The sequence below is a fragment of the Pleurodeles waltl genome, chromosome 7 (assembly GCF_031143425.1).
Source record: "Pleurodeles waltl isolate 20211129_DDA chromosome 7, aPleWal1.hap1.20221129, whole genome shotgun sequence".
Lineage (NCBI taxonomy): Eukaryota > Metazoa > Chordata > Amphibia > Caudata > Salamandridae > Pleurodeles > Pleurodeles waltl.
Genome location: NC_090446.1, coordinates 1059938772 through 1059962243, shown reverse-complemented (window position 1 = coordinate 1059962243; position 23472 = coordinate 1059938772). Strand labels below are relative to the sequence as shown.

The 23472-nt window shown below is 43.5% G+C and overlaps 1 protein-coding gene across 2 annotated transcripts in view; it reads left to right on the top strand.

Annotated features, from left to right (window-relative positions):
• ATAD5 (ATPase family AAA domain containing 5) overlaps nucleotides 1–23472 on the top strand; it is a 260968-nt gene that overhangs the window by 162629 nt on the left and 74867 nt on the right. For both annotated transcript variants that reach the window (XM_069199992.1, XM_069199991.1), the window contains one exon: nucleotides 4156–4220. In XM_069199992.1, the coding sequence (XP_069056093.1) occupies nucleotides 4156–4220 (65 nt within the window). The remainder of the gene's footprint in view (nucleotides 1–4155; nucleotides 4221–23472) is intronic.

Sequence of the window (23472 nt, the reverse complement as noted above, 5' to 3'; positions counted from 1 at the left end):
TGCTGTTGACACATGCCAGATGGCATGTGCAGGCTCTGCAGTGGGATCTGAAGTTCCAGTGGGCGCAGCATCAGGGGAATCTCTCTAACATGGTGCAGATCTGAAGTGGAGGGGGGGGGGGGAGGGGGGTTGCTTGAGATCTGCAGTGGGGGCTGACAAACTGTGACTGGGTCGGAGGCAGATCCCTCTCCCGTCCCCCACCAGATCTGACAGTAGGGACAGATGCGTCACGTTTGGGATGGGACCGCCACTTGGGAGAGGCTGAGACCAGACTCCACATCAACCTGTTGGAGCTTCGGACAATCAGACTAGCCTTGAAAGCATTTCTTCCCTCTCTGAAAGGGAAGTTAGTGCGGGTGTTCACAGACAGAGCCACCACGTTGTGGTACTGCAATAAGCAGAATGGGGTGGGTTCCTTGACCCTTTGTCAATAGGCTCTGCGCCTCTGGACATGGCTGGAACAACAGGGTATTTCCCTGGTGTTTCAACATCTGGCGGGTTCTCTGAACGTCGGAGCAGACGTACTCAGCGGGCAATGCCTAGTCGATCACAAATAATGTCTCAATCTGTAGGTGGCGCAAGGTCTTTCAACAGCAGGAAGAGCCTTGGTTCAATGTCAGCAGTTTTGCACGTTGGAGTTCCCAAGACTGTACTTGCTCTGCAATGCTTTTCATCTTGATGGAGATCAGGCCTCCTGTACACCTTTCTGCCCATATCACACTCTGCCCAGAGTTTTCAAGAAGAGCAAGAACGACCAGGCCCAAGTAGTCTTTGTGGCTCTGGACTGGGCAAGAAGAGTCTGGTATCCCGAGCTATTAAGCATGGCTATCAATCCTCCTATCACACTTAGCCTTCGGGAGGATCATCTGTCACAGCAACAGAGTAGGGTTCTCCACTCGAACATGTCCAGTCTCTGCCTTTGTGCATGGAGATTGAGCGGCAGCAGTGTACAGCTCTTGACTTTCCGCCCGAAGTCTGTAATGTTATTTTGGCAGTCAGGCGTCCCTCTACCAAAACGGTATACGTCTGTCATTGGAAGGCATTTGTGGCATGGTGCACAGGCAAGGCTTACTTATTACGCACCCCGCATCCTTATAAGCAAGAGGAAAGACTGCACTGCCAGGACCCAAAAATAGTGTTGCCATTCTACATTGATCATACAAAAGAGTTCCGGGTGGATGATCAACTTTTTGTTGGTTATGTGGGTGTGAAGAAAGGTCGAGCAGTGCAGAAGAAAGCCATCTCCAGATAGGTCGTACTCTGCATTAAAATGTGGTGATCATTGGCTACAAACCAACCACCTGAGGGTTTGCGTGCTCTTCTACCAGAACTGCAACCACTGCATTAGTATGCGGAGTTCCGGTCCTGGATATCTGTCAGGCGGCAACGTGGGCATCTCTGTACATGCTTACCAAACACTACTGCCTGGATAGTCAGGGAAAGGGACAGGCACTTTGCCCATTCATTCTTGCAGGACTTTGTGGTGTGATCTTGGTTCCCAGACCTACCTCCGTGGATGGTATTGCTTGGGTATCTATTCTAAGGTAAGGAATCTGTGACTAGATGTCTGTCAGCTGGACAAGTCACTTAACTTTGGGAACGCCTTATCTGGTATAGACAATATCTGCTCTTCGAACTGGTTTCTAGGGTTAGGAACCTCCGTTTTAGGGCCCTAGTTTTGATGCTCCAATGGTCGGTGTTCATGGCTCAGCACTTCTGCCGTGGAAAGTCATGAAAAGAAACTAACAGAATGCTGGGGTGGTGCCTGTATAGGACCTGGGATGACCTATCTGGCGCAGACGGTGCCAACGACAGACTTGGAGTTTATCGATGTTGCCTAATGGCGTGCAGGGGTACTGCTTGAGAAAAATCTCCGGGTCCAGACTGATGCTTTTGGAAAATTCTAAGGTAAGGAATCTGCAAGTAGAATGTCTCTTCCAGATAAGGCATTACCAAAGGTAAGTAACTTGTCCATTTGCCTACTCTTTTCCACTTTTCTCACTGCTTCAGTTTGTAATACACACACTTCAGAAGCATCTAACCCTCATCCTAGTAGTTCCGACATGGGTGAGACAACCATGGTTCACCACACTACTAGAACTCTTAGTAGCTCCACATCAGGTACTTCCCAACTGGCAGGACAGTCTAACCCAACACCTGGGAGCAGGAGGGCATCTAAATCCAAGATCTCTCAATCTTACATTCTGGCTCCTGAGGTCTTAACATTTGAATACTTAAAGTATATGGATATTCTTAAAGAAGCAACTACTTGAGCCTGTTACGTGGCAAAGTGGAAATGTTTTGTTCACTATTGCCATTCACAACATATTGACCCCTTAACATCAAACGCTACCTACTCCACATAAATCTGGGTTAGCTTTCACTTCCATAAGGCTACACCTAGCTGTAGTCGCTGCATAGCTGCAAAATAGAGAACACACCTATATTTAGAATCCCTGTAAACAAAGCTTTTTAGAGGGCCTCAAAGGAGTTATACCCCCAAGGTAACCTCCAACCACTGCTTGGAATCTCAACATTGTGTTAACTAGGTTAATGGGTTCCCCGTTTGAGCCTCTGCACTCACACACTCTACAGTTTATATCCTGGGAAGTTAAATTCTGCATTGCAATCATTTCACTCACACGTGTCGGTGAGTTTCAGGAATTTACTCTAGACGAACGAATCTTCTAACTCCATAAGGACACAGTGATATTACATATGAACTCTAAATTCCTCCCAAAAGTGGTCTCGGTTCCATTTAAATCAATCTATTGAGTTACAAGTATTCTTTCCACAACCTGACTCATTTGGGGAAAGAGTTTTACACACACTGGATGTAAAAAGAGCACTTGTATATTATTGTGACAGAACCCAGTCATTTAGGAAAACATAAAGGAAGAGCCATTTCTAAATCAATTTCATGTGGATTGTAAAATGTAGCCAGATTTGTTATGATAACGCCAAACAAACTCTACCTGTTCCTCCAAAAGCTCTCTCTACTAGCAAAAAGGGAGCTTCCATTGCATTTTAGGGACTATACCCATAGCTTGTAAGGCAGCTTCATACCACACACATTTACAAAACATTACTGTGTCCATCAACAAGCCAATGTGGGTCAAGCTGTTCTATAAACTTTATTTCAAGCAACGGCAACCCACACACAGGTTAACCACCACATCTGGATGAAAACTACTTTACAATCTATGCTAAGCATGTATAGCTGCAGCCACGCATGCCTCAAACAGGAAATGTTACTTACCCAGTAAGCATCTGTTAGTGGCATTTAGTGCTATAGATTCGCATGCACCCACCCTGCTCCCTTGGATACCTGTGTTAATTGCAGTTTATAAGTGTACACATGACATTATTTTGCATGGTCATCTCACTAGGATACATCATCCTTTGAGTCCATCCTCAAAACACTTATTTGAAGAAAAACAACTTGCACACTTCTGAGCCCGAAACTAGACGGTGGACATATGCTAACCATGTGAATCTACAGCACTACATGTCACAAATAGAAGCTTCCTGGGTAAGTAACACTGTCTTTTTCAACAGATTTAAAAATATCTCTTTGGCTTTTGACTTTTCAGTATGTTCAACTTTTAAATGCAATATTCGAATATATGTATTGGTCATTTAACTAGTAATTGTCACTTGATTATTTTTTTTTTTTTTCCCTATCATCTTGTTTTGTGTGTTCTTGTACGTGGGAAACTGCAAGCCTGTCGCTTATATATTTTAGTAACATTTGTGTCAACTTCTTAATTTCAGGCATGTTTCTATGTTAAGACCTTTGTTATCCCATGAACAAAAATGTCAGAGCTTACAATATTACTAAGTGGTACCTAAATGAGGCTGGTATTGATATAAAGACCACTAATTTCCCCCCAGCCCATCCCCCCTCACACCCCCCTCCAAAACAAAGTTGCTACATAGACATTGAGTATTTGGGAGATTACTTTTGTTTGTGCTCAGTCTTGGGTACTCTATAGAAAAATGTTACTTTCTGTAATAGTGTTGTTTTTCCAGAACTAATGAGGGGGTACAGAGTTAAACAGTTGTTTAAAAAAAAAAAAAAAAAAAAAATTGTGGTAAAGGAGTCTTGCTCATGCCAAATATTTGACATGCCTTTGAATCGTTTTTGTTTTGTAGATGCCACATTTAGTTTGCTCTTTGATGGCATCTTTGAAGAAATTAATTTCAAAGCACCTTCTCCAGTAAGTTGTGTTTAATGTATACCAATTCAAAGTTGAATGTGTATTTAAGCATGCTGCTGAATACAGTGTGTGATCTAAAATGTATTTTATTTTAGTATAGGGCTTGTGCAGCCCACAGATCACTTCAAATCACTTGCCAGGTTTTGAAGTGATGTGTCTAGAGAAAGTGAGGGTATAGTGGGAATCAAGAAGTTGGAATTAAAACAGTTGTCTGGTGGTAGCAAAGCGTAGCAGGAGAGGAGTTTTGTGACAGGCCAAAAATGTTTCTGAATATTTTTCTCTTGTAGTTTAGTGAATTGTTGATTGTCAAAAGGTAAAGGGTATTTCTTAGGCAAAATAACTGACTGTTTGTACTGGGAGGGTGAATGAAAAGTCAGTTTTGTGTGGTTATTCATGGGTATTCGGTTTGTTAGTATAGCACTAACATGCCTTTAAGTTGGAGGGGTAGCTGTTCATGAAGGCATCTATACAAGGCAGAATGCCTTCAATGCAACTCATTGTTTCATTAAAGCTAGTAAAGTATTATTGGTGTGGGGGAGATGTAGTGTATGCTTCAGGCCACTGAGATTGCACTCTTTGGAACGTGTTTACCCTCTAGTCCATTGAAGTCATCAATTCTGGAGAGTACCACAGCAAACCCCAGGCACCCTTTCACTTAAACAATAGGGAATAGTCTGTGGACAACTTTTTTTTGTGTGAATCTTTTTATTGGACTCAAGTGTGGAGCAGCAAAATGGCCACCTCATCAAATCAACAAGCAACAAAACACAACATAAGTCCTCAAGCAAAAATGGGTTACAGTTATCACATTGGTCAAGCAATAGAAGGCATATGTTGGTTACAATAAGCCCAAACCTCTTACCCATATTTTATTTCTTCTCGAACCCCAACTTCAAAAGGGTAAAACACTACAGCCAGCGTTCAAACTAGCGAGTGCCTTTGAAAGTATCTAGTGCATCTGCGCTTTTAGGAAGATAAGATAGATTTCTCTGGGATTCACTATCCAGATTTGTTGAGAAGCTACCCAGAGAAGACAGACCGGATTTCCAAGAAATCCTACAAATCTTCTGAGAAATCCTAGTAGCCAATCAAGTAATCAGCACTGCTGCGGATGGCTCAGATCTAGCTGCACATGGGTATGCTCATGGTATCATCTTGGCTCCATCTAACAGGCCTCAAGCCACAGGCCCAGCATCGCATTATAAATCTTCCATTCACCGGCAACACACTATTTGGGTCCCACATGGCCAAAGAGATGACTAAAATGAAGTCTAGACTCGACACACTTGAAGCTGTAGGCCTAGAAAAGCTTAAAGGATACCGTAGAAGATATAGACCTTACGAAAGCAGAGGCTTCAAACCCCTCACTGGGCCCCAAGATAGCAACAAAGGCAAGGAAGACCCTTCGATCAGTCCGGTAACCAAACAAGGGAATGAGAAACAAAATCAGTCTGCAGCTAAAACATCAGGAAAGCAATGGGGAATGTCTTCCCCTAAACCTGTCACCCACTCCAATGGGGGGGGAAGTATTACCAGTTGTATATGTGAGTATCGCTCCATAACCAAATAAAAATGGGTTCTAAATATTCTTGAAAATGGGTATTCTCTATTTTTCAATTCTTCCCCTCCTCCAGTACAACCAACAAAAACCTCTCATCAACAACTTCTAGTTCTCACTCTACTACAAAAAAGAGCTATCCAAGAAGTTCTGCCTTCTCAGAGGGGTAAAGGAGTGTACTCCTGCTATTTCCTGGTGTGGAAAAAAGGCCCAAACAGAGACTTAAGACCCATTTTAGACCTGAGACATCTCAACAAACACATTTGCGAAGAAAAAATCAGAATGCTTGCCCTCCATCAGATCTACCCCCAACTCCATCGGGGGACTGGATGTGCTCCACAGATCTGCAGGATGCCAATTTTCACATCCCAGTCGCAGAGAAACATCGGAAATTCCTACGCTTTGTAGTTGCATCCCACCACTAACAGTACAGGCTACTGCCCTTTGGTCTAAAGTCACCCCCTCGCACGTTCTCAAAGTGCGCAGCGGTAGTGGCAGCACACCTGAGGAGGAAAAAAAATCTTAATTTACCCGTACTTCGACGATTGGCTACTGAAAAGCAGCTCTTCAATTCATCCTCTTCAATTCAGACGATACAACATCTCAATCCGCTTGAATACCTTCAGAAATCTGTCTTTAGGTAAATCTACAAAAGTCTATACAGGCTCCAACCCAGAGGCTCCATTACTTAGGCACAACATTGGATATAAACCTTGCAAAGAGACTATTATCAATAGTGGTGAAGTGTCACAGCATCCTTCACACTCTGCAGCCAATAGCCAGACAGCCTCACATCTGGATTCCATGGCCTCTTGCGTTTTCATTGTTCCGAATGCCACATTACACATGAGACCTCCCCAAGAGAATCTGAAGGATCAATGGAGTCAATTCCCCTACAAGTGGGACGACAAATTGATTATGTCACCAGCTGCAAAAAAACTCACAACAACTCACCAACAGCATCTGCTATTAGGAACCCTTTTTCATCAGAGCATTCCTACTTATACTCTTGTAACGGATGCATTGTTTCAAGGCTCGGGGGCTCTCATGGACTCCATCCAAGCTCAGGGCCTGTGGTCAGACAGAGCAGTAATACCACATCAACCTGTTAGAGTTGCGGGCAGTTCATCTATTCCTCAAGTCCTTTTATCCATCCATCAAGGACAGCTCTCTCTTAGTTCAAACAAACAACACGATCACAATGTAGTATTTGAACAAGCAGGGGGGCACTCAATCTTACCCCTTTTCTCGAGAGGCACAGACCATTTGGAATTGGCTAATAGCCAGGAGGTTGTCTATCACAGCTATTCATCCTTCCAGGAGTACAGAACACACAAGCAGACTCAGCCGAAGCTTAACAAACGCACCCAACTGGATGCTTCATGACAACGTCGTAAAACCATTTTTCAAGAATGGGGGTATTCTCAAGTAGTACTGTTTGCCGACAAAAACAGAAAAATGCCAATGCTTTGCATCCAGGTTTAACCGACCAGGGATAAAGGTGAATGCCCTGTTGATAGACTGGTCAGAGACATTTCTCTACGCTTTTCCACCCATTCCCCTGATTCCCACAGTTATCAACAAATTCTACACGGCCAAAACCAGAATGATACTAATAGCCCCAGAATGTCCCCATCAGTGGTGGTGTACGGATCTCCTCCACCGATCAGAAAAACCTCACAGGAGGCTTCCGTGCAGACCAGATCTTCTCCACAAGCTAGAGGGGAAGGTATTTCATCCCAACCTTCCCTCACTGAGCTTGTCAGCATGGCTCCTGAATTCCTGCAGTATGGTCAACTAGGTCTGTCGCAGGAATGCATGAACAACCTAAAGGACTCTAAAAGACCTTCAACATTGCGTTCTTATTCATTCAAGTGGAAAAGATTCTACATGTGGTGTAATCAGAACGGCTCCAAGCCAATTTTAGGGCAGGAGGATGTCATACTACCCTACCTCCTTCACGTAGCAAAATCAGGTTTGCTGTTTTCATCGATTAAGGTACATCTTTCAGCCATTACTGCCTATCGAAAATCACCCTCTCAAGCATCATATCTTTTTTTTTTTTTTTTTTTTTTTTTTTTTACAATGCCTGTGGTTAAAGGTTTTCTAGAGGGCTTAAAAGTTTTCCCACCATTTTGTACACCTTCCCCTCTGTGGGAATTGAATGTGGTCTTGTCTAAGCTCATGGTCCCATCCCACCCGCCCCCACCCCCTGAGCCTATACTCAAAGCTTCTTTGCAAACTCTTACATGGAAGACAGCTTTACTTGTTGCCATTATGTCAGCCCGAAGAGTCAGCGAAATGTAGGCTCTCTGTTCTAAAGAGCCCTAGACAGTTTTTCATGTTAATAGGGTGGTAATGAGGACCCATCCTGGTTTCCTACCTAAAGTAGTGTCTGATTCCCATAATAGCTAGACCATCTCTCTTCCAAAATTCTTTCCTAAACCATCTACACCAGCAGAAAGAACTTAACATTTTAGCACTCTTTTTAGATCTAAGGAATGTAATCTTGATAAGACTAAAGATAGCTGTCTGATCAGTTGTAAACTATGGCCCCCAACTTACCAGTTGGCTAACAAACAATTGACTGCAAGACCCAAAGCCCATTCGACAAGGAAGGGGCAGGGCAGCAACAACGGCCTTCTGAAGAATGTTCCAATCTCAGAAATCAGCAGAGCTGCAACATGGAGACCGATACATGCTTTTACAAGGCATCACTGTCTAGCTTCAGCTGCTAAGACAGACGCTCAAGTGGGTCAGGCTTCTTTAAGAAATCTATTTAAATAGAACAAGTAAACTGCTTGTGCTTACATTTCTTCGTCTGTAGGGGTGTGGGATGGGCTTTCTAATCTAGTCAGTGCTTATGACTATTGATGAGGATCCCTTAGAAGAGAAGGATAAGTTACTTACCTGTAAATCCTACTTCTCTTCCAGAGGAATCCTCCGAGTCATAAGCAACCAATCTGCCCGCCTCCCCAGACGAAATTCTCGAAGTACAGTAGTTTAATCTCTTATCACTGTTAAAAAAAAAAAAAAAAAAAAAAAAAGGACTGACCTAACTGTAACCCAACTGTCACCTCACTCTTACCTCTGAGGCTTGGTAAGATACTGTTGGTTATGAGGGCCTTAAAGGCACCGTGCCAGTTTTTTTTTTCTGCTATGTTAATTTGGATGCAGCCTATTGGCTAATAATGCCTTTGTCTTTTCATTGCAGTGTTTCCCTCTATAGAAGATTGCTAATGCATTTTATGGTTCTCTTTTCTGCTTTACAGAAATGTTTTAACACGGGTTGACTTGTTTATTAAAGAAAAACTTTATAAAAATAGGGCAGTTTTAGCCTGTTTGTCAACATAGACTGCATGATTACATAGACACATGTATATGATATATATGTATATGAGATTTATATATATACAGGGAGTGCAGAATTATTAGGCAAGTTGTATTTTTGAGGATTAATTTTATTATTGAACAACAACCATGTTCTCAATGAACCCAAAAAACTCATTAATATCAAAGCTGAATATTTTTGGAAGTAGTTTTTAGTTTGTTTTTAGTTTTAGCTATGTTAGGGGGATATCTGTGTGTGCAGGTGACTATTACTGTGCATAATTATTAGGCAACTTAACAAAAAACAAATATATACCCATTTCAATTATTTATTATTACCAGTGAAACCAATATAACATCTCAACATTCACAAATATACATTTCTGACATTCAAAAACAAAACAAAAACAAATCAGTGACCAATATAGCCACCTTTCTTTGCAAGGACACTCAAAAGCCTGCCATCCATGGATTCTGTCAGTGTTTTGATCTGTTCACCATCAACATTGCGTGCAGCAGCAACCACAGCCTCCCAGACACTGTTCAGAGAGCTGTACTGTTTTCCCTCCTTGTAAATCTCACATTTGATGATGGACCACAGGTTCTCAATGGGGTTCAGATCAGGTGAACAAGGAGGCCATGTCATTAGATTTCCTTCTTTTATACCCTTTCTTGCCAGCCACGCTGTGGAGTACTTGGACGCGTGTGATGGAGCATTGTCCTGCATGAAAATCATGTTTTTCTTGAAGGATGCAGACTTCTTCCTGTACCACTGCTTGAAGAAGGTGTCTTCCAGGAACTGGCAGTAGGACTGGGAGTTGAGCTTGACTCCATCCTCAACCCGAAAAGGCCCCACAAGCTCATCTTTGATGATACCAGCCCAAACCAGTACTCCACCTCCACCTTGCTGGCGTCTGAGTCGGACTGGAGCTCTCTGCCCTTTACCAATCCAGCCACGGGCCCATCCATCTGGCCCGTCAAGACTCACTCTCATTTCATCAGTCCATAAAACCTTAGAAAAATCAGTCTTGAGATATTTCTTGGCCCAGTCTTGACGTTTCAGCTTGTGTGTCTTGTTCAGTGGTGGTCGTCTTTCAGCCTTTCTTACCTTGGCCATGTCTCTGAGTATTGCACACCTTGTGCTTTTGGGCACTCCAGTGATGTTGCAGCTCTGAAATATGGGCAAACTGGTGGCAAGTGGCATCGTGGCAGCTGCACGCTTGACTTTTCTCAGTTCATGGGCAGTTATTTTGCGCCTTGGTTTTTCCACACGCTTCTTGCGACCCTGTTGACTATTTTGAATGAAACGCTTGATTGTTCGATGATCACGCTTCAGAAGCTTTGCAATTTTAAGAGTGCTGCATCCCTCTGCAAGATATCTCACTATTTTTGACTTTTCTGAGCCTGTCAAGTCCTTCTTTTGACCCATTTTGCCAAAGGAAAGGAAGTTGCCTAATAATTATGCACACCTGATATAGGGTGTTGATGTCATTAGACCACACCCCTTCTCTTTACAGAGATGCACATCACCTAATATGCTTAATTGGTAGTAGGCTTTCGAGCCTATACAGCTTGGAGTAAGACAACATGCATAAAGAGGATGATGTGGTCAAAATACTCATTTGCCTAATAATTCTGCACTTCCTGTATGTTTGATGGCATGTGTAACTGCAGATACACATGATGTATGCAGATCTCTTCCGACATCTAGTGTTGGGCTCGGAGTGTTACAAGTTGTTTTTCTTCGAAGAAGTCTTTTGGGAGTCACGGGATCGAGTGACTCCTCCTCCTCGGTTGCAGTGCGCATGGGCATCGACTCCATTGTTAGATTCTTTTCTCTCCGCTGTCTGGTTCGAACTAGTTTCCTCTCGCTCCGAGATTTCTAATCGGAAACCTTTAGAAAACTAATTTGATTGTCTGTATTGTTTAGATCGTGTTCCGTCTAGCCTCGAACTGATAGTACCATTGGAATATAGATTTCTCCCTTTTGGGCGCGTGGGCCGAACTCTGGCCTTTGCCGGCCTACCGCGTGGAAGCCTGATGGATCAGACTCCATTTCGATTCTGCCCTCGGTTCCACGCGAAGTTTCCCTATATAGACCAACACCTGGTTTGTAACTTGCGTCTTTCTCCGGAACACCGAGAAGAGGATTGTGAGACCTGTCGATTGTTTCAATCCAAGAAGACCTTGAGGGATCGGAGAGCCTGAAGGTTAGAGATGGCATCTAAGAGTACAGAGCATCTCAATATCATGGAAGAACAGGCACAGACAGCAGTCTCCATCTGAGATACCGACTCCGAGCAAGAATCGGAAGAAGATATCGCTGCTGGCCAGCACGTGAGTACGTCTGCCCCTACGCCCACATACAAAAAAGTACCGAAGGCCTTGGGTACACCACTGCCGGAAGGCCATGGTTTGGCCTGAAAAAAGACTGTAGGCGACCGACCTTTGGGTTCGGTGCCGAAAAAGGCCACTCCTCCGTCCACTTCGGAGTCAAGTAAGCCAGTTAAAAGTTCTGCCTCAGACTCCAGTAAGCGTTCTCACTCTGCGGAGTCGAAGCTTCAATGCCCTGCTTCGGAGCTGAAACAGCCGACTTCGTTTTTGGGACCGAAAAAGATCCACACTTCGGAACCGAAGAAAGCCTCTTATACAGAGGAACAAGGACTGTCGAGCTTACTCAAGCAAACCTCGAAGCCAATGCAAGACTCTTACAGACATTCTGATGAGGATGCTGAGATTCAGCCTATACTGGAGGTTATGGATGAGAGACAATCCAGAATCCATATACACAAGGAGACTGGCAAAATATTACAGCACCTACTTCAAAAACTAAAAGAAAGCTGGCTTTTCAAGAGTAATTAGACTCTATTCATCCACCAGCAAAAATCCAAAAACAGAGAAGCCGGTACCTGTCCCTGCTTCTCCTCCTCATTCTCCACAGCTTTCTATTTCACCTCCACATAATAGCCCACCACCATTGCCTTCTCCAACACACCCGCAATACTCTCATGGAGATATAGTGGATCCCTGAGTTCTATATGACCCCGATCCTATTCCAGATAATGATCTTGACTTGTACTCCTCAAAGCTTTCTCCACCAGAGGACACTACTGCATACACGCAGGTTGTTTCTAGGGCAGCTGCCTATTATGGGGTGCTTATGCATACTGAGCCCCTAGAGGAAGATTTCTTGTTCAATACTGTCTTCCACTCACTCTAGATACCAGTGCCTTCCCATGTTACCTGGAATGATCAAACATGCAGACCAAATCTTTAGTGAGCCGGTCAAAGCTAGAGTAATTACTCCATGAATTGGCAAAAAATACAAACCTGCTCCTACAGACCCAGACTACATCCCACACAAAGTTCCTCCAGATTCAGTGGTGGTAAGTGTGGCTAGGAAAAGAGCTAACAGACAATCATCAGGAGATGCTCCTCCACCTGATAAGGAGAGTAGGAAGTTTTATGCTGCTGGCAAGAGAGTGGCCCACAAGCGGCTATCAATGGCGGATTGCAAATTTGCAAGCACTCCTTACCAGATACGATAGAGCCCACTGGGATGAGATGAAGGAATTCATACAGCACCCCCCAAAAAAAGCATCAAAAGAGAGCACAACAGGTTGTAGAGGAAGGACAGGCTATAAGTAATAATCAGAAAAGGTATGCACTCGATGCTGCTGATACAGCTGCAAGAACTGTAAATACGGCCTCTTCAATACGAAGGCACGCAGTACTTAACATGCCTTTCGATAAAACATTTATTTGGGCCTGAGGTGGATACCACCATAGAGAAACTGAGAAAAGACTCAGATACTGCAAAGACAATGGGAGCATTGTATACCATGCCGTGTAGAGGCTCCTTTCGCAGGCCCCAGTTCAGAGGAGGTTTTAAGCCATAATCCTCTGAACGTTCTACCTCCCAGTCAAAGCAGGGACAACAGTCACAATATGAAAGAGTGGGTTTTAGAGGGTCCTATAGAGAACAATATGTTCGATGGCATATGTTGCTGCAGATACACATGTTTCGCACGTTCCGCTGCCTGGTGTTGGGCTCGGACTATTACAAGTTGTTTTTCTTCGAAGAAGTCTTTTTTTGGTCACGGGACCGAAGGACTCCTCCCTCTTCGGCTCCATTGCGCATGGGCGTCGACTCCATCTTAGATTGTTTTTTTCCGCTGTCGGGTTCGGACGTATTCCTTTTCGCTCCGTGTTTCGGTTCGGAAAGTTAATCAGAATCTCGGAAGAAAGCGTCGGTATTGTTCCGTTCGGTATCGGGATAGTTAGGTACATCGACACCGATCATCGGAAGACTTTGGGGTAGCTTCGATTCCCCCATCGGGGCCTGGTCGGCCCGACCGCGTGCGACATCGAAGCCGATGGAACGGACCCAGTTTCGTTTCTGCCCAAAATGTCACAGTAAGTATCCTTATACAGATCAGCACTTGGTCTGTAACTTGTGCTTGTCCCCCGAGCACAAGGAGGATACCTGTGAGGCCTGTTGAGCCTTCCGGTCCAGAAAAACACTCCGGGACCGAAGAGCCAGGCGGCTACAAATGGCGTCCACGCCAACAAAACAACGTTTCGACGACGAAGAGGAAACATTCTCGGTTCCGGAATCAGAATCCGGAGACTCCGACGTCGAACAACAGCAACAAACAGTGAGTAAGACGTCGAAAATTAAAACCATCGAGAAGACAAAAGCCCAGGGGACGCCACTGCCAACAGGCCATGGCTCGACCCATAAAACCGGCGACCCGTCGAAGGCGCCGAAAAGGGGCACGCCCATAGCGAAGACACCTGACTCCGGTCGAGGGACCGCCATGGAGCAACCTCGGAGCCGAGATAGCGGCTCCGAGAGGCAAAAACAAGATGCCGGCACCGAAAAACATCGGCACCGAGACACACTGCCGAAAGCCACGAAAATTCTGTCGGTGCCGAAGCCGAAAAAAGATTCTCTCTCGGCGCCGAAAAGTTCCACACCTTCATCCTACACAGAGGAACAAGGAATAAGTGGCCAGATGCACAGATTTGGACAAGAGCTCCAAAGTGTAGAATCAGACTACACACAAAAGAGACTGTACATCCAGCAAGACACAGGGAAGATATCAACCCTTCCCCCAATAATGAGGAAAAGAAGGATCGGACTTCTCAAGGATGGCGCACAACCACAAGCCAAAGTGGTTAAAAAAGTCACGCCTCCGCCCTCTCCACCACAACAGGCGTCGCCGGCACAAACACCGCCACAAATGCACTCACCAGCACAAACTACCATAAGTCAAGATAATCAGGATCAAGACGCTTGGGACCTATATGATACCCCAGTGCCGGACAATTATCCCGATTCATACCCCACAAAGCCGTCCCCGCCAGAGGACAATACCTCATACTCGCAACTGGTGGCTAGGGCTGCAGAATTCCACAATGTCCAACTGCATTCCGATCCTATAGAGGATGATTTTTTATTTAACACCCTCTCGGCTACACATAGCCAATATCAATGTCTCCCAATGCTACCAGGGATGTTACGGCACGCAAAACAAATTTTTGAAGAGCCCGTAAAATCAAGAGCCATCACCCCAAGGGTGGATAAGAAATACAAACCACCACCCACAGACCCAGTGTTTATTACTTCGCAGTTACCACCTGACTCCGTAGTAGTAGGGGCAGCTCGCAAGAGAGCAAATTCCCATACATCTGGCGACACCCCACCTCCGGACAAAGCAAGCAGAAAATTTGATGCGGCAGGAAAAAGAGTAGCATCACAGGCAGCCAACCAGTGGCGCATCGCAAATTCTCAAGCGCTGCTGGCCAGATATGACCGCGCACACTGGGATGAGATGCAACTTCTCGTAGACCATCTTCCCCAGGAATACCAAAAAAGGGCGCAGCAAATAGTTGAAGAGGGACAAACGATCTCAAACAATCAAATCCGCTCTTCACTGGACGCAGCTGATACTGCAGCGAGAACAGTCAACACTGCTGTCACCATAAGGAGACACGCTTGGCTCCGCACTTCAGGCTTCAAACCTGAAATCCAGCAGGCTGTCCTTAATATGCCCTTCAACGAGAAACAACTTTTTGGCCCTGAAGTGGACACAGCCATTGAAAAACTTAAAAAGGACACAGACACGGCCAAAGCCATGGGCGCACTCTACTCCCCGCAGAGCAGAGGCTCTTTTAGAAAAACTCCATTTAGAGGGGGGGTTTCGTGGCCAACCCACAGACACCACCAGCCAACAAACAAGAACCACACCATATCAGGGTTCATTCCAAAAGGGAGGTTTCAGGGGATATAGAGGGGGTGAATTCCCAAGGAGTAGGGGAAGATTCCAGACTCCAAAAACACCTCCACCTAAACAGTGACTTTCAAGTCACACAACCCCTTCACTCAACACCAGTGGGGGGAAGACTAAGCCAATTCTACCAATCTTGGCAGCAGATTACAACAGACAATTGGGTATTAGCAATAATCCAACATGGCTATTGCATAGAATTCCACAAATTCCCACCAAACATCCCTCCAAAAACACGCAAAATGTCACCACAACATTTAGAACTTTTAGGACTAGAAGTTCAAGCACTACTGCAAAAGGATGCAATAGAGTTAGTACCAGTACAACAAAAAAACACAGGAGTTTACTCCCTGTACTTTCTAATTCCAAAAAAAGACAAAACATTAAGACCAATATTAGATCTCAGGACACTAAATACCTACATCATATCGGACCACTTTCACATGGTCACACTACAAGACATCATTCCACTGCTCAAACAGCAAGATTACATGACCACATAAGACCTAAAAGATGCGTACTTTCATATACCGATACACCCTTCTCACAGAAAGTACCTAAGGTTCGTATTCAAAGGAATACATTACCAATTCAAAGTGTTGCCATTCTGAATAACAACTGCACCAAGAGTGTTCACAAAATGTCTAGCAGTAGTAGCAGCACATATCAGGAGACAACAGATACATGTGTTTCCTTACATGGACGATTGGCTAATCAAGACCAACACAGTAAAAAAAGTGCGCAAACGACACCACATATGTCATACAAACCCTTCACAAACTGGGTTTCTCCATCAACTATACAAAATCACACCTCGAACCGTGTCAGACACAACAATATCTAGGAGCAACCATCAACACATCAAAGGGAATTGCCACTCCAAGTCCACAAAGAGTGCAAGCATTCCACAAGGTAATAAGTGCTATGTTTCCAAACCAAAAGATACAAGCAAAATTTGTGCTAAAACTTCTAGGCATGATGTCATCATGCATAGCCATTGTCCCAAACGCAAGACTACACATGCGACCCTTACAACAGTGCCTAGCATCACAATGGTCACAGGCACAGGGTCAACTTCAAGATCTGGTGTTGGTAGACCGCCAAACATACCTCTCGCTTCTATGGTGGAACAGCAACAATTTAAACAAAGGGCGGACATTTCAGGACCCAGTGCCTCAATACGTTATAACAACAGATGCTTCCATGACAGGGTGGGGAGCACACCTCAATCACCACAGCATTCAAGGACAATGGGATGTACACCAAACAAAATTTCATATCAATTACCTAGAACTGTTAGCAGTATTTCTAGCGTTAAAAGCCTTTCAACCCATAATAACACACAAATACATTCTTGTCAAAACAGACAACATGACAACAATGTATTATTTAAACAAACAAGGAGGAACACACTCAACACAATTGTGCCTCCTAACACAAAAAATATGGCAGTGGGCGATTCACAACAACATTCGCCTAATAGCACAATTTATTCCAGGGATCCAAAACCAACTAGCAGACAACCTTTCGCGAGACCACCAACAAGTCCACGAATGGGAAATTCACCCCCAAGTTCTGAACAAGTACTTTCAAATTTGGGGAACACCCCAGATAGATTTGTTCGCAACAAAAGAAAACGCAAAATGCCAAAACTTCGCATCCAGGTACCCACACCGCGAATCACAAGGCAATGCTCTATGGATGAGTTGGTCAGGGATATTTGCATACGCTTTTCCCCCTCTCCCTCTCCTTCCATATCTAGTAAACAAGTTGAGTCAAAACCAACTCAAACTCATACTGATAGCACCCACATGGGCAAGACAACCTTGGTATACAACTCTACTAGACCTTTCACTAGTACCGCATGTCAAACTACCCAACAGACCAGATCTGTTAACACAACACAAACAACAGATCAGGCATCCAAACCCAGCATCATTGAATCTGGCAATTTGGCTCCTGAAATCCTAGAATTCGGACACTTAGACCTGACACAAGAATGCATGGAGGTCATAAAACAAGCTAGAAAAGCTTCCACTAGACACTGCTATGCATCTAAGTGGAAAAGATTTGTTTGCTACTGCCATACCAATCAAATCCAACCATTGCATGCCTCTACAAAGGACATAGTGGGATACTTACTACATTTGCAAAAAGCGAATCTCGCTTTTTCATCTATAAAAATACACCTCGCAGCAATATCTGCTTACCTACAAACTACTCATTCATCGTCTCTATTTAGAATACCAGTTATTAAAGCATTCATGGAAGGGCTAAAAAGAATTATACCACCAAGAACACCATCAGTTCCTTCATGGAACCTTAACATCGTCTTAACAAGACTCATGGGTCCACCTTTCGAACCCATGCATTCCTGTGAAATGCAATATCTAACCTGGAAAGTCGCATTTCTCATTGCAATCACATCCCTCAGAAGAGTAAGTGAAATACAGGCATTTACCATACAAGAACCATTTATTCAAATACACAAAAATAAAATAGTTCTAAGAACAAATCCAAAATTTCTACCAAAAGTAATCTCACCATTCCATTTAAATCAAACAGTAGAATTGCCAGTGTTCTTCCCACAACCAGATTCCGTGGCTGAGAGGGCACTACATACATTAGACATCAAAAGAGCACTAATGTACTACATTGACAGAACAAAGCTAATCAGGAAAACAAAACAACTGTTCATAGCTTTTCAAAAACCACACATAGGAAATCCAATCTCTAAACAAGGCATTGCTAGATGGATAGTCAGATGTATTCAAACATGCTATCTTAAAGCCAAAAGAGAATTGCCTATTACACCAAAGGCACACTCAACCAGAAAGAAAGGTGCTACAATGGCCTTTCTAGGAAACATTCCTATGAGCGAAATATGTAAGGCTGCAACCTGGTCTACGCCTCATACATTTACTAAACACTACTGTGTAGACGTACTAAATGCACAACAAGCTACAGTGGGCCAAGCTGTACTAAGAACATTATTCCAAACTACTTCAACTCCTACAGGCTAAACCACCGCTTTTAGGGGAGGTAACTGCTTTATAGTCTATGCGAAACATGTGTATCTGCAGCAACATATGCCATCGAACTGAAAATGTCACTTACCCAGTGTACATCTGTTCGTGGCATTAGTCGCTGCAGATTCACATGTGCCCTCCCGCCTCCACGGGAAGCCTGTAGCCGTTTAGAAGTAGATCTTAAATCTTAAACATTTGTACATTTGTAAATAATTATTATAAACTTTTTATGTACATACGTATTCACTCCATTGCATGGGCACTATTTATAGCAAACAACTCCATCCTCACCCTCTGCGGGGAAAACAATCTAAGATGGAGTCGACGCCCATGCGCAATGGAGCCGAAGAGGGAGGAGTCCTTCGGTCCCGTGACCAAAAGAGACTTCTTCGAAGAAAAACAACTTGTAATACTCCGAGCCCAACACCAGGCAGCGGACTGTGCGAAACATGTGAATCTGCAGCGACTAATGCCACGAACAGATGTACACTGGGTAAGTGACATTTTCATTCAGAAACAAGCAAATTCCAAGCCTCAAACTAAACCACTACACCATCCAAACAGTGACTTCTTTCCAACCCCTCCACCACACACGTCCCCTGTGGGAGGAAGACTAAAACAATTCCACTCTCATTGGCAAAATATCACCACAGACAGTTGGGTGTTAGCAATTATCTGCAGTGGCTATTGCCTAGAGTTAAGTTCCACCCCTCCAAACGTCCACCACGTTACCAAAAATTGTCCCCAGAACACAATGTTCTGTTACAACAGGCAGTGCAATCCCTACTACTAAAACAAGCAATAGAATTGGTCCCACATTCCCAACAAGGAACAGGGGTATACTCACTATACTTCCTCATTCCCAAGAAAGATGGCACTTTAAGGCCTATCCTATACCTCAGACCTCTCAACCTATACATCCTGTCAGAACATTTTCACATGGTAACTCTGCAGGATGTCATCCCACTACTACAAAAGCAAGATTACATGACTGCTTTAGACCTCAAAGATGTGTATTTCCATATACCCATCCATCCAGCTCACAGAAAATACCTCAGGTTTGTCATAGCAGGAAAACATTACCGGTTCAAAGTTTTGCCATTCGGCATAATAGCTCCAAGAGTACACAAAATGTCTAGCAGTAGTAGCAGCCTACTTAAGAAGATAACACATTCACATCTTTCCATAACTAGACAATTGGCTAATAAAATCAAGCAATTTTACACAATGCCAACAACACACTCAGTACGCAATAGAAACCATACATACACCAGGATTCACTCTAACTTATCAGAAGTCACACCTTCAACCAGCACAAGTACAACCCTACCTCGGTGCTATTCTAAATACTCAAGAAGCCCTAGCATATCCACATACACAAAGTATACAGGCTTTCCAAAATCTCATCCCACATATCCAACCAAATCAACAATACACTGTAAGATTTATCATGAAAATTCTATGATGGCATCTTGCATAGCCATAGTTCCACATGCAAGACTAAACATGAGGCCTTTACAACAGTGCCTCTCACAACAATGGTCTCAGGCACACTGTCAGCTTCAAGATCTAGTGTTGATGGATCGCCAAACACACACGTCTCTTCAATGGTGAAATCTCCGCAATCTAATGAAGGGGCGGTCATTTCAAGACCCTGTACCTCAGACCAAAATAACAAGACGCGTCAATGATAGGTTGGTGAGCTCAACTCAACAATCATACCATTCAAGGGAAATGGGATCCCAAACAGAAACCACTTCACCTAAACCACCTAGAATTATTGGTGGTGTTTCTTGCCCTAAGACCTCTTCTCAAACATAAAAATGTTCTGATAAAAACAGGCAACATGACGACCATGTATTACCTCAAAAAATAGGGCGGGCACATTAATCCCAACTGTTTCTCCTAGCCCAGACAATATGGAAATGGGCAATTCACAATCACATTGTCTATTCCTGGAATGTATACTGCTAATAGATTAATCAGTTAGCGGATCTCCTAAGCAGAAATAACCAACAGACTCTTGAATGTGAGATTCACAGGCAAGTACTTCAAAAGTACTTTCAAAAGTGGGTGACGCCAGAAATAGACCTGTTTGCAACAAGTAAACGCAAAATGCCAAAACTTTGCATCCAGACACCGGCATCCTCTGTCCAAGGGCAATGCTGTATGGATCAATTGATCAGGGATACTTGCTTACGCTTTTCCTCCTCTCCCACTCCTTCCCTTTCTGGTCAGCAAACTACGTCCGACATCTCTTACCATGCTACTCATAGCCCCAACATGGGCACGTCATCATTGGTTCACAGCACTCTTAGGTCTCTGTAGTACCTCATTCCAAACTACCAAACAAACCAGATTTGTTAACACAGAACAAAGGTCAAATCGGGCACCCAAATGCCAATGCTCTGAATTTAGCAATTTGGCTCCTGAAGTCATAGAATTTGGCTACCTAAAACTTCCATCGGAATGTATGGAAGTGCTTAGACAGGCACGTAAACCTACTACCAGACAATATTATGCTAACAAATGGAAAACATTTGTTTACTATTGTCAATCTAAAAATACTGATCCACTCACAGCATCTATACAAGATATTGTATGCTACCTACTTCATTTACAAAAATCTAAATTAGCTTTCTCATCCAATAAAATCCATCTTACTGCAATATCTGCATATTTGCAAAATATTCAACACACTTCCCTATTCAGAGTCCCTCTTATTAAAGCTTTCATGGAAGGATTAAAACACATTATTCCACCTAGGACACCATCTGTTCCTCCGTGGAATCCAAATATAGTACTTACCAGGCTCATGGGGCCCACCTTTTGAACCCATGCATTCTTGTCAAATTCACTTTTTAACATGGAAAGTTGCCTTCCTTGTAGCTATTACTTTATTAAGAAGAGTTAGTTAAATACAAGCCTTCACTATTGAGGAACCTTTTTTCCAAGTACACAAACATAAAGTCGTACTTACAACAAATCCAAAATTTCTACCAAAAGTAGTATCATCTTTTCACATCAACCAAACAGTTGAATTGCCAGTCTTCTTTCCACAGCCAGACTCAGTTGCCGAAAGAGCTCTTCATACTCTAGACCTCAAAAGAGCTCTTATGTACTATATAGATAGAACTCAAGATTTTAGGAAAACAAAACAACTTTTTGTTGCTTTTCAACAACCACATAAAGGCAATCCTATATCTAAACAAGGCTTAGCAAGGTGGATTGTTGGATGCATACAAACATGCTACATAAAAACAAAAAGACAACTTTTGATCACTCATAGAGCACATTCTACAAGAAAGAAAGGTGCCTCAATGGCATTTTTAGGAAACATACCAATGGCTGAGATATGCAAAGCTGCCACATGGTCTACTCCTCATACCTTTACTAAACACTATTGTGTTGATGATGTATTACAGCAACAGGCCACTGTAGGCCAAGCTGTCTTAAGAACACTATTTCAAACAACTTCAACTCCTACACTGCTATTTTTGGGAGGACTAACTGCTTTATAGTCTGCGCATAGCATGTGTATCTGCAGCTACACATGCCATTGAACGGAAAATGTAACTTACCCAGTGTACATTTGTTCGTGGCATGTAGTGCTGCATATTCACACGCACCCTCCCTCCTCCCCGGAAACCTGTAGTCATTTAAGTTTATCATTTGTACATATGTAGATACATTTACAATTGCATGGACTTCTTTATATTCTTATACTCTATCACTCCTTCCTTCGCGGGAAAACCAATCTAACATTGGAGTCGATGCCCATGCGCACTGTAACTGAGAGGAGTCGCCGCTCGATCCTGTGACTCCGGAAAGACTTCTTTGAAGAAAAACAACTTGTAACACTCCGAGCCCAGCACTAGATGTCAGAAGAGCTTGCATAGCATGTGAATCTTCAGCACTACATGCCACGAACAGATGTTCACAATTTTATACTTGCATATACATTTAATGTATATACATGTGTTTGTGTGTTCTGGTGTCCCCGCATGTGGGCAGGAATATATTTAGTGCTTAGGACTTGGATGAGGAATTCCCCTGGAAGGGAACTAGAATTAACCGCTAAGTAACTTATCCTTATCCAGCCATTCCAAATCTGAACAGGGTCTTTAGATTAAAGCATGAGCCATCTGTTGGCAATTCTTCTCTGAATCTAATGCGGACCATTCCACCACCGCTCTCAATTAAGCAGCTACGTAATTATGGAGAATAAATAGGTCCTGCTATGCCCACTGCCTCTTTTGGCTGAATTAGCAGTTTCCGCAGATTCCTGGGAACTTTTCTCCTCCAAATTAAGCTTAGCAATGTTATATTAGTTTCAAAGCAAGGGTGCCTGAAACATATACAGGAGCTGCAGAAGAATCCTAGTCTTTATTGCGTTAATTTTACCGAGCAATGAAATGGCCGAAAGTCCACAAGTCGCAAGATCTTTCTATAGCTGCCAATAAAAGTGTGCATTTAGTAATGAAATGTTCCCCAGCGGTTCTCGCAATAATGACCCCAAGATATTTAATGGATGTTTTTAGCCTAACGAAAGGGAAAACAGTCAATTCGAATACCTCCTCCACCTTGTGACCGATTTAATACATCTGACTTTTGATAATTGGTTTTATAACCTGAAACTAGCTCAGCATTCAAGTTTAGCTATGACTGCAGGTAGGGAGACACCTGGGGAGCCCAGTGAGAGAAGCACATCTTTGGCGTACAGGGAGACCTTTCACTCCTGTGCTCCGCGTGTAATTGCTGACACCAAGTGCGTTTGGCGGATTAGCCATGCCTCGGGTTCAATGAACAGAGAGGTGGGGCAATGGGTGACAATGGACAACACTGCTTAGTGCCCTTGTGTAGCAAAAAAGTTGAGGTATTCTGAGTGAGCAGCTCCTTTAAGGCAACTGAGAGGTACAGAATTAGGATGCAAGTCTGCCTCTGAATCAGGGTGGTGAACAAGCTTTTTCTCATTTAGATGAGGGATGTCTGAGACCTTGAGGAAAGTCTAAACTCAAACTGGAGGTTCCTAGAGGGGCTTG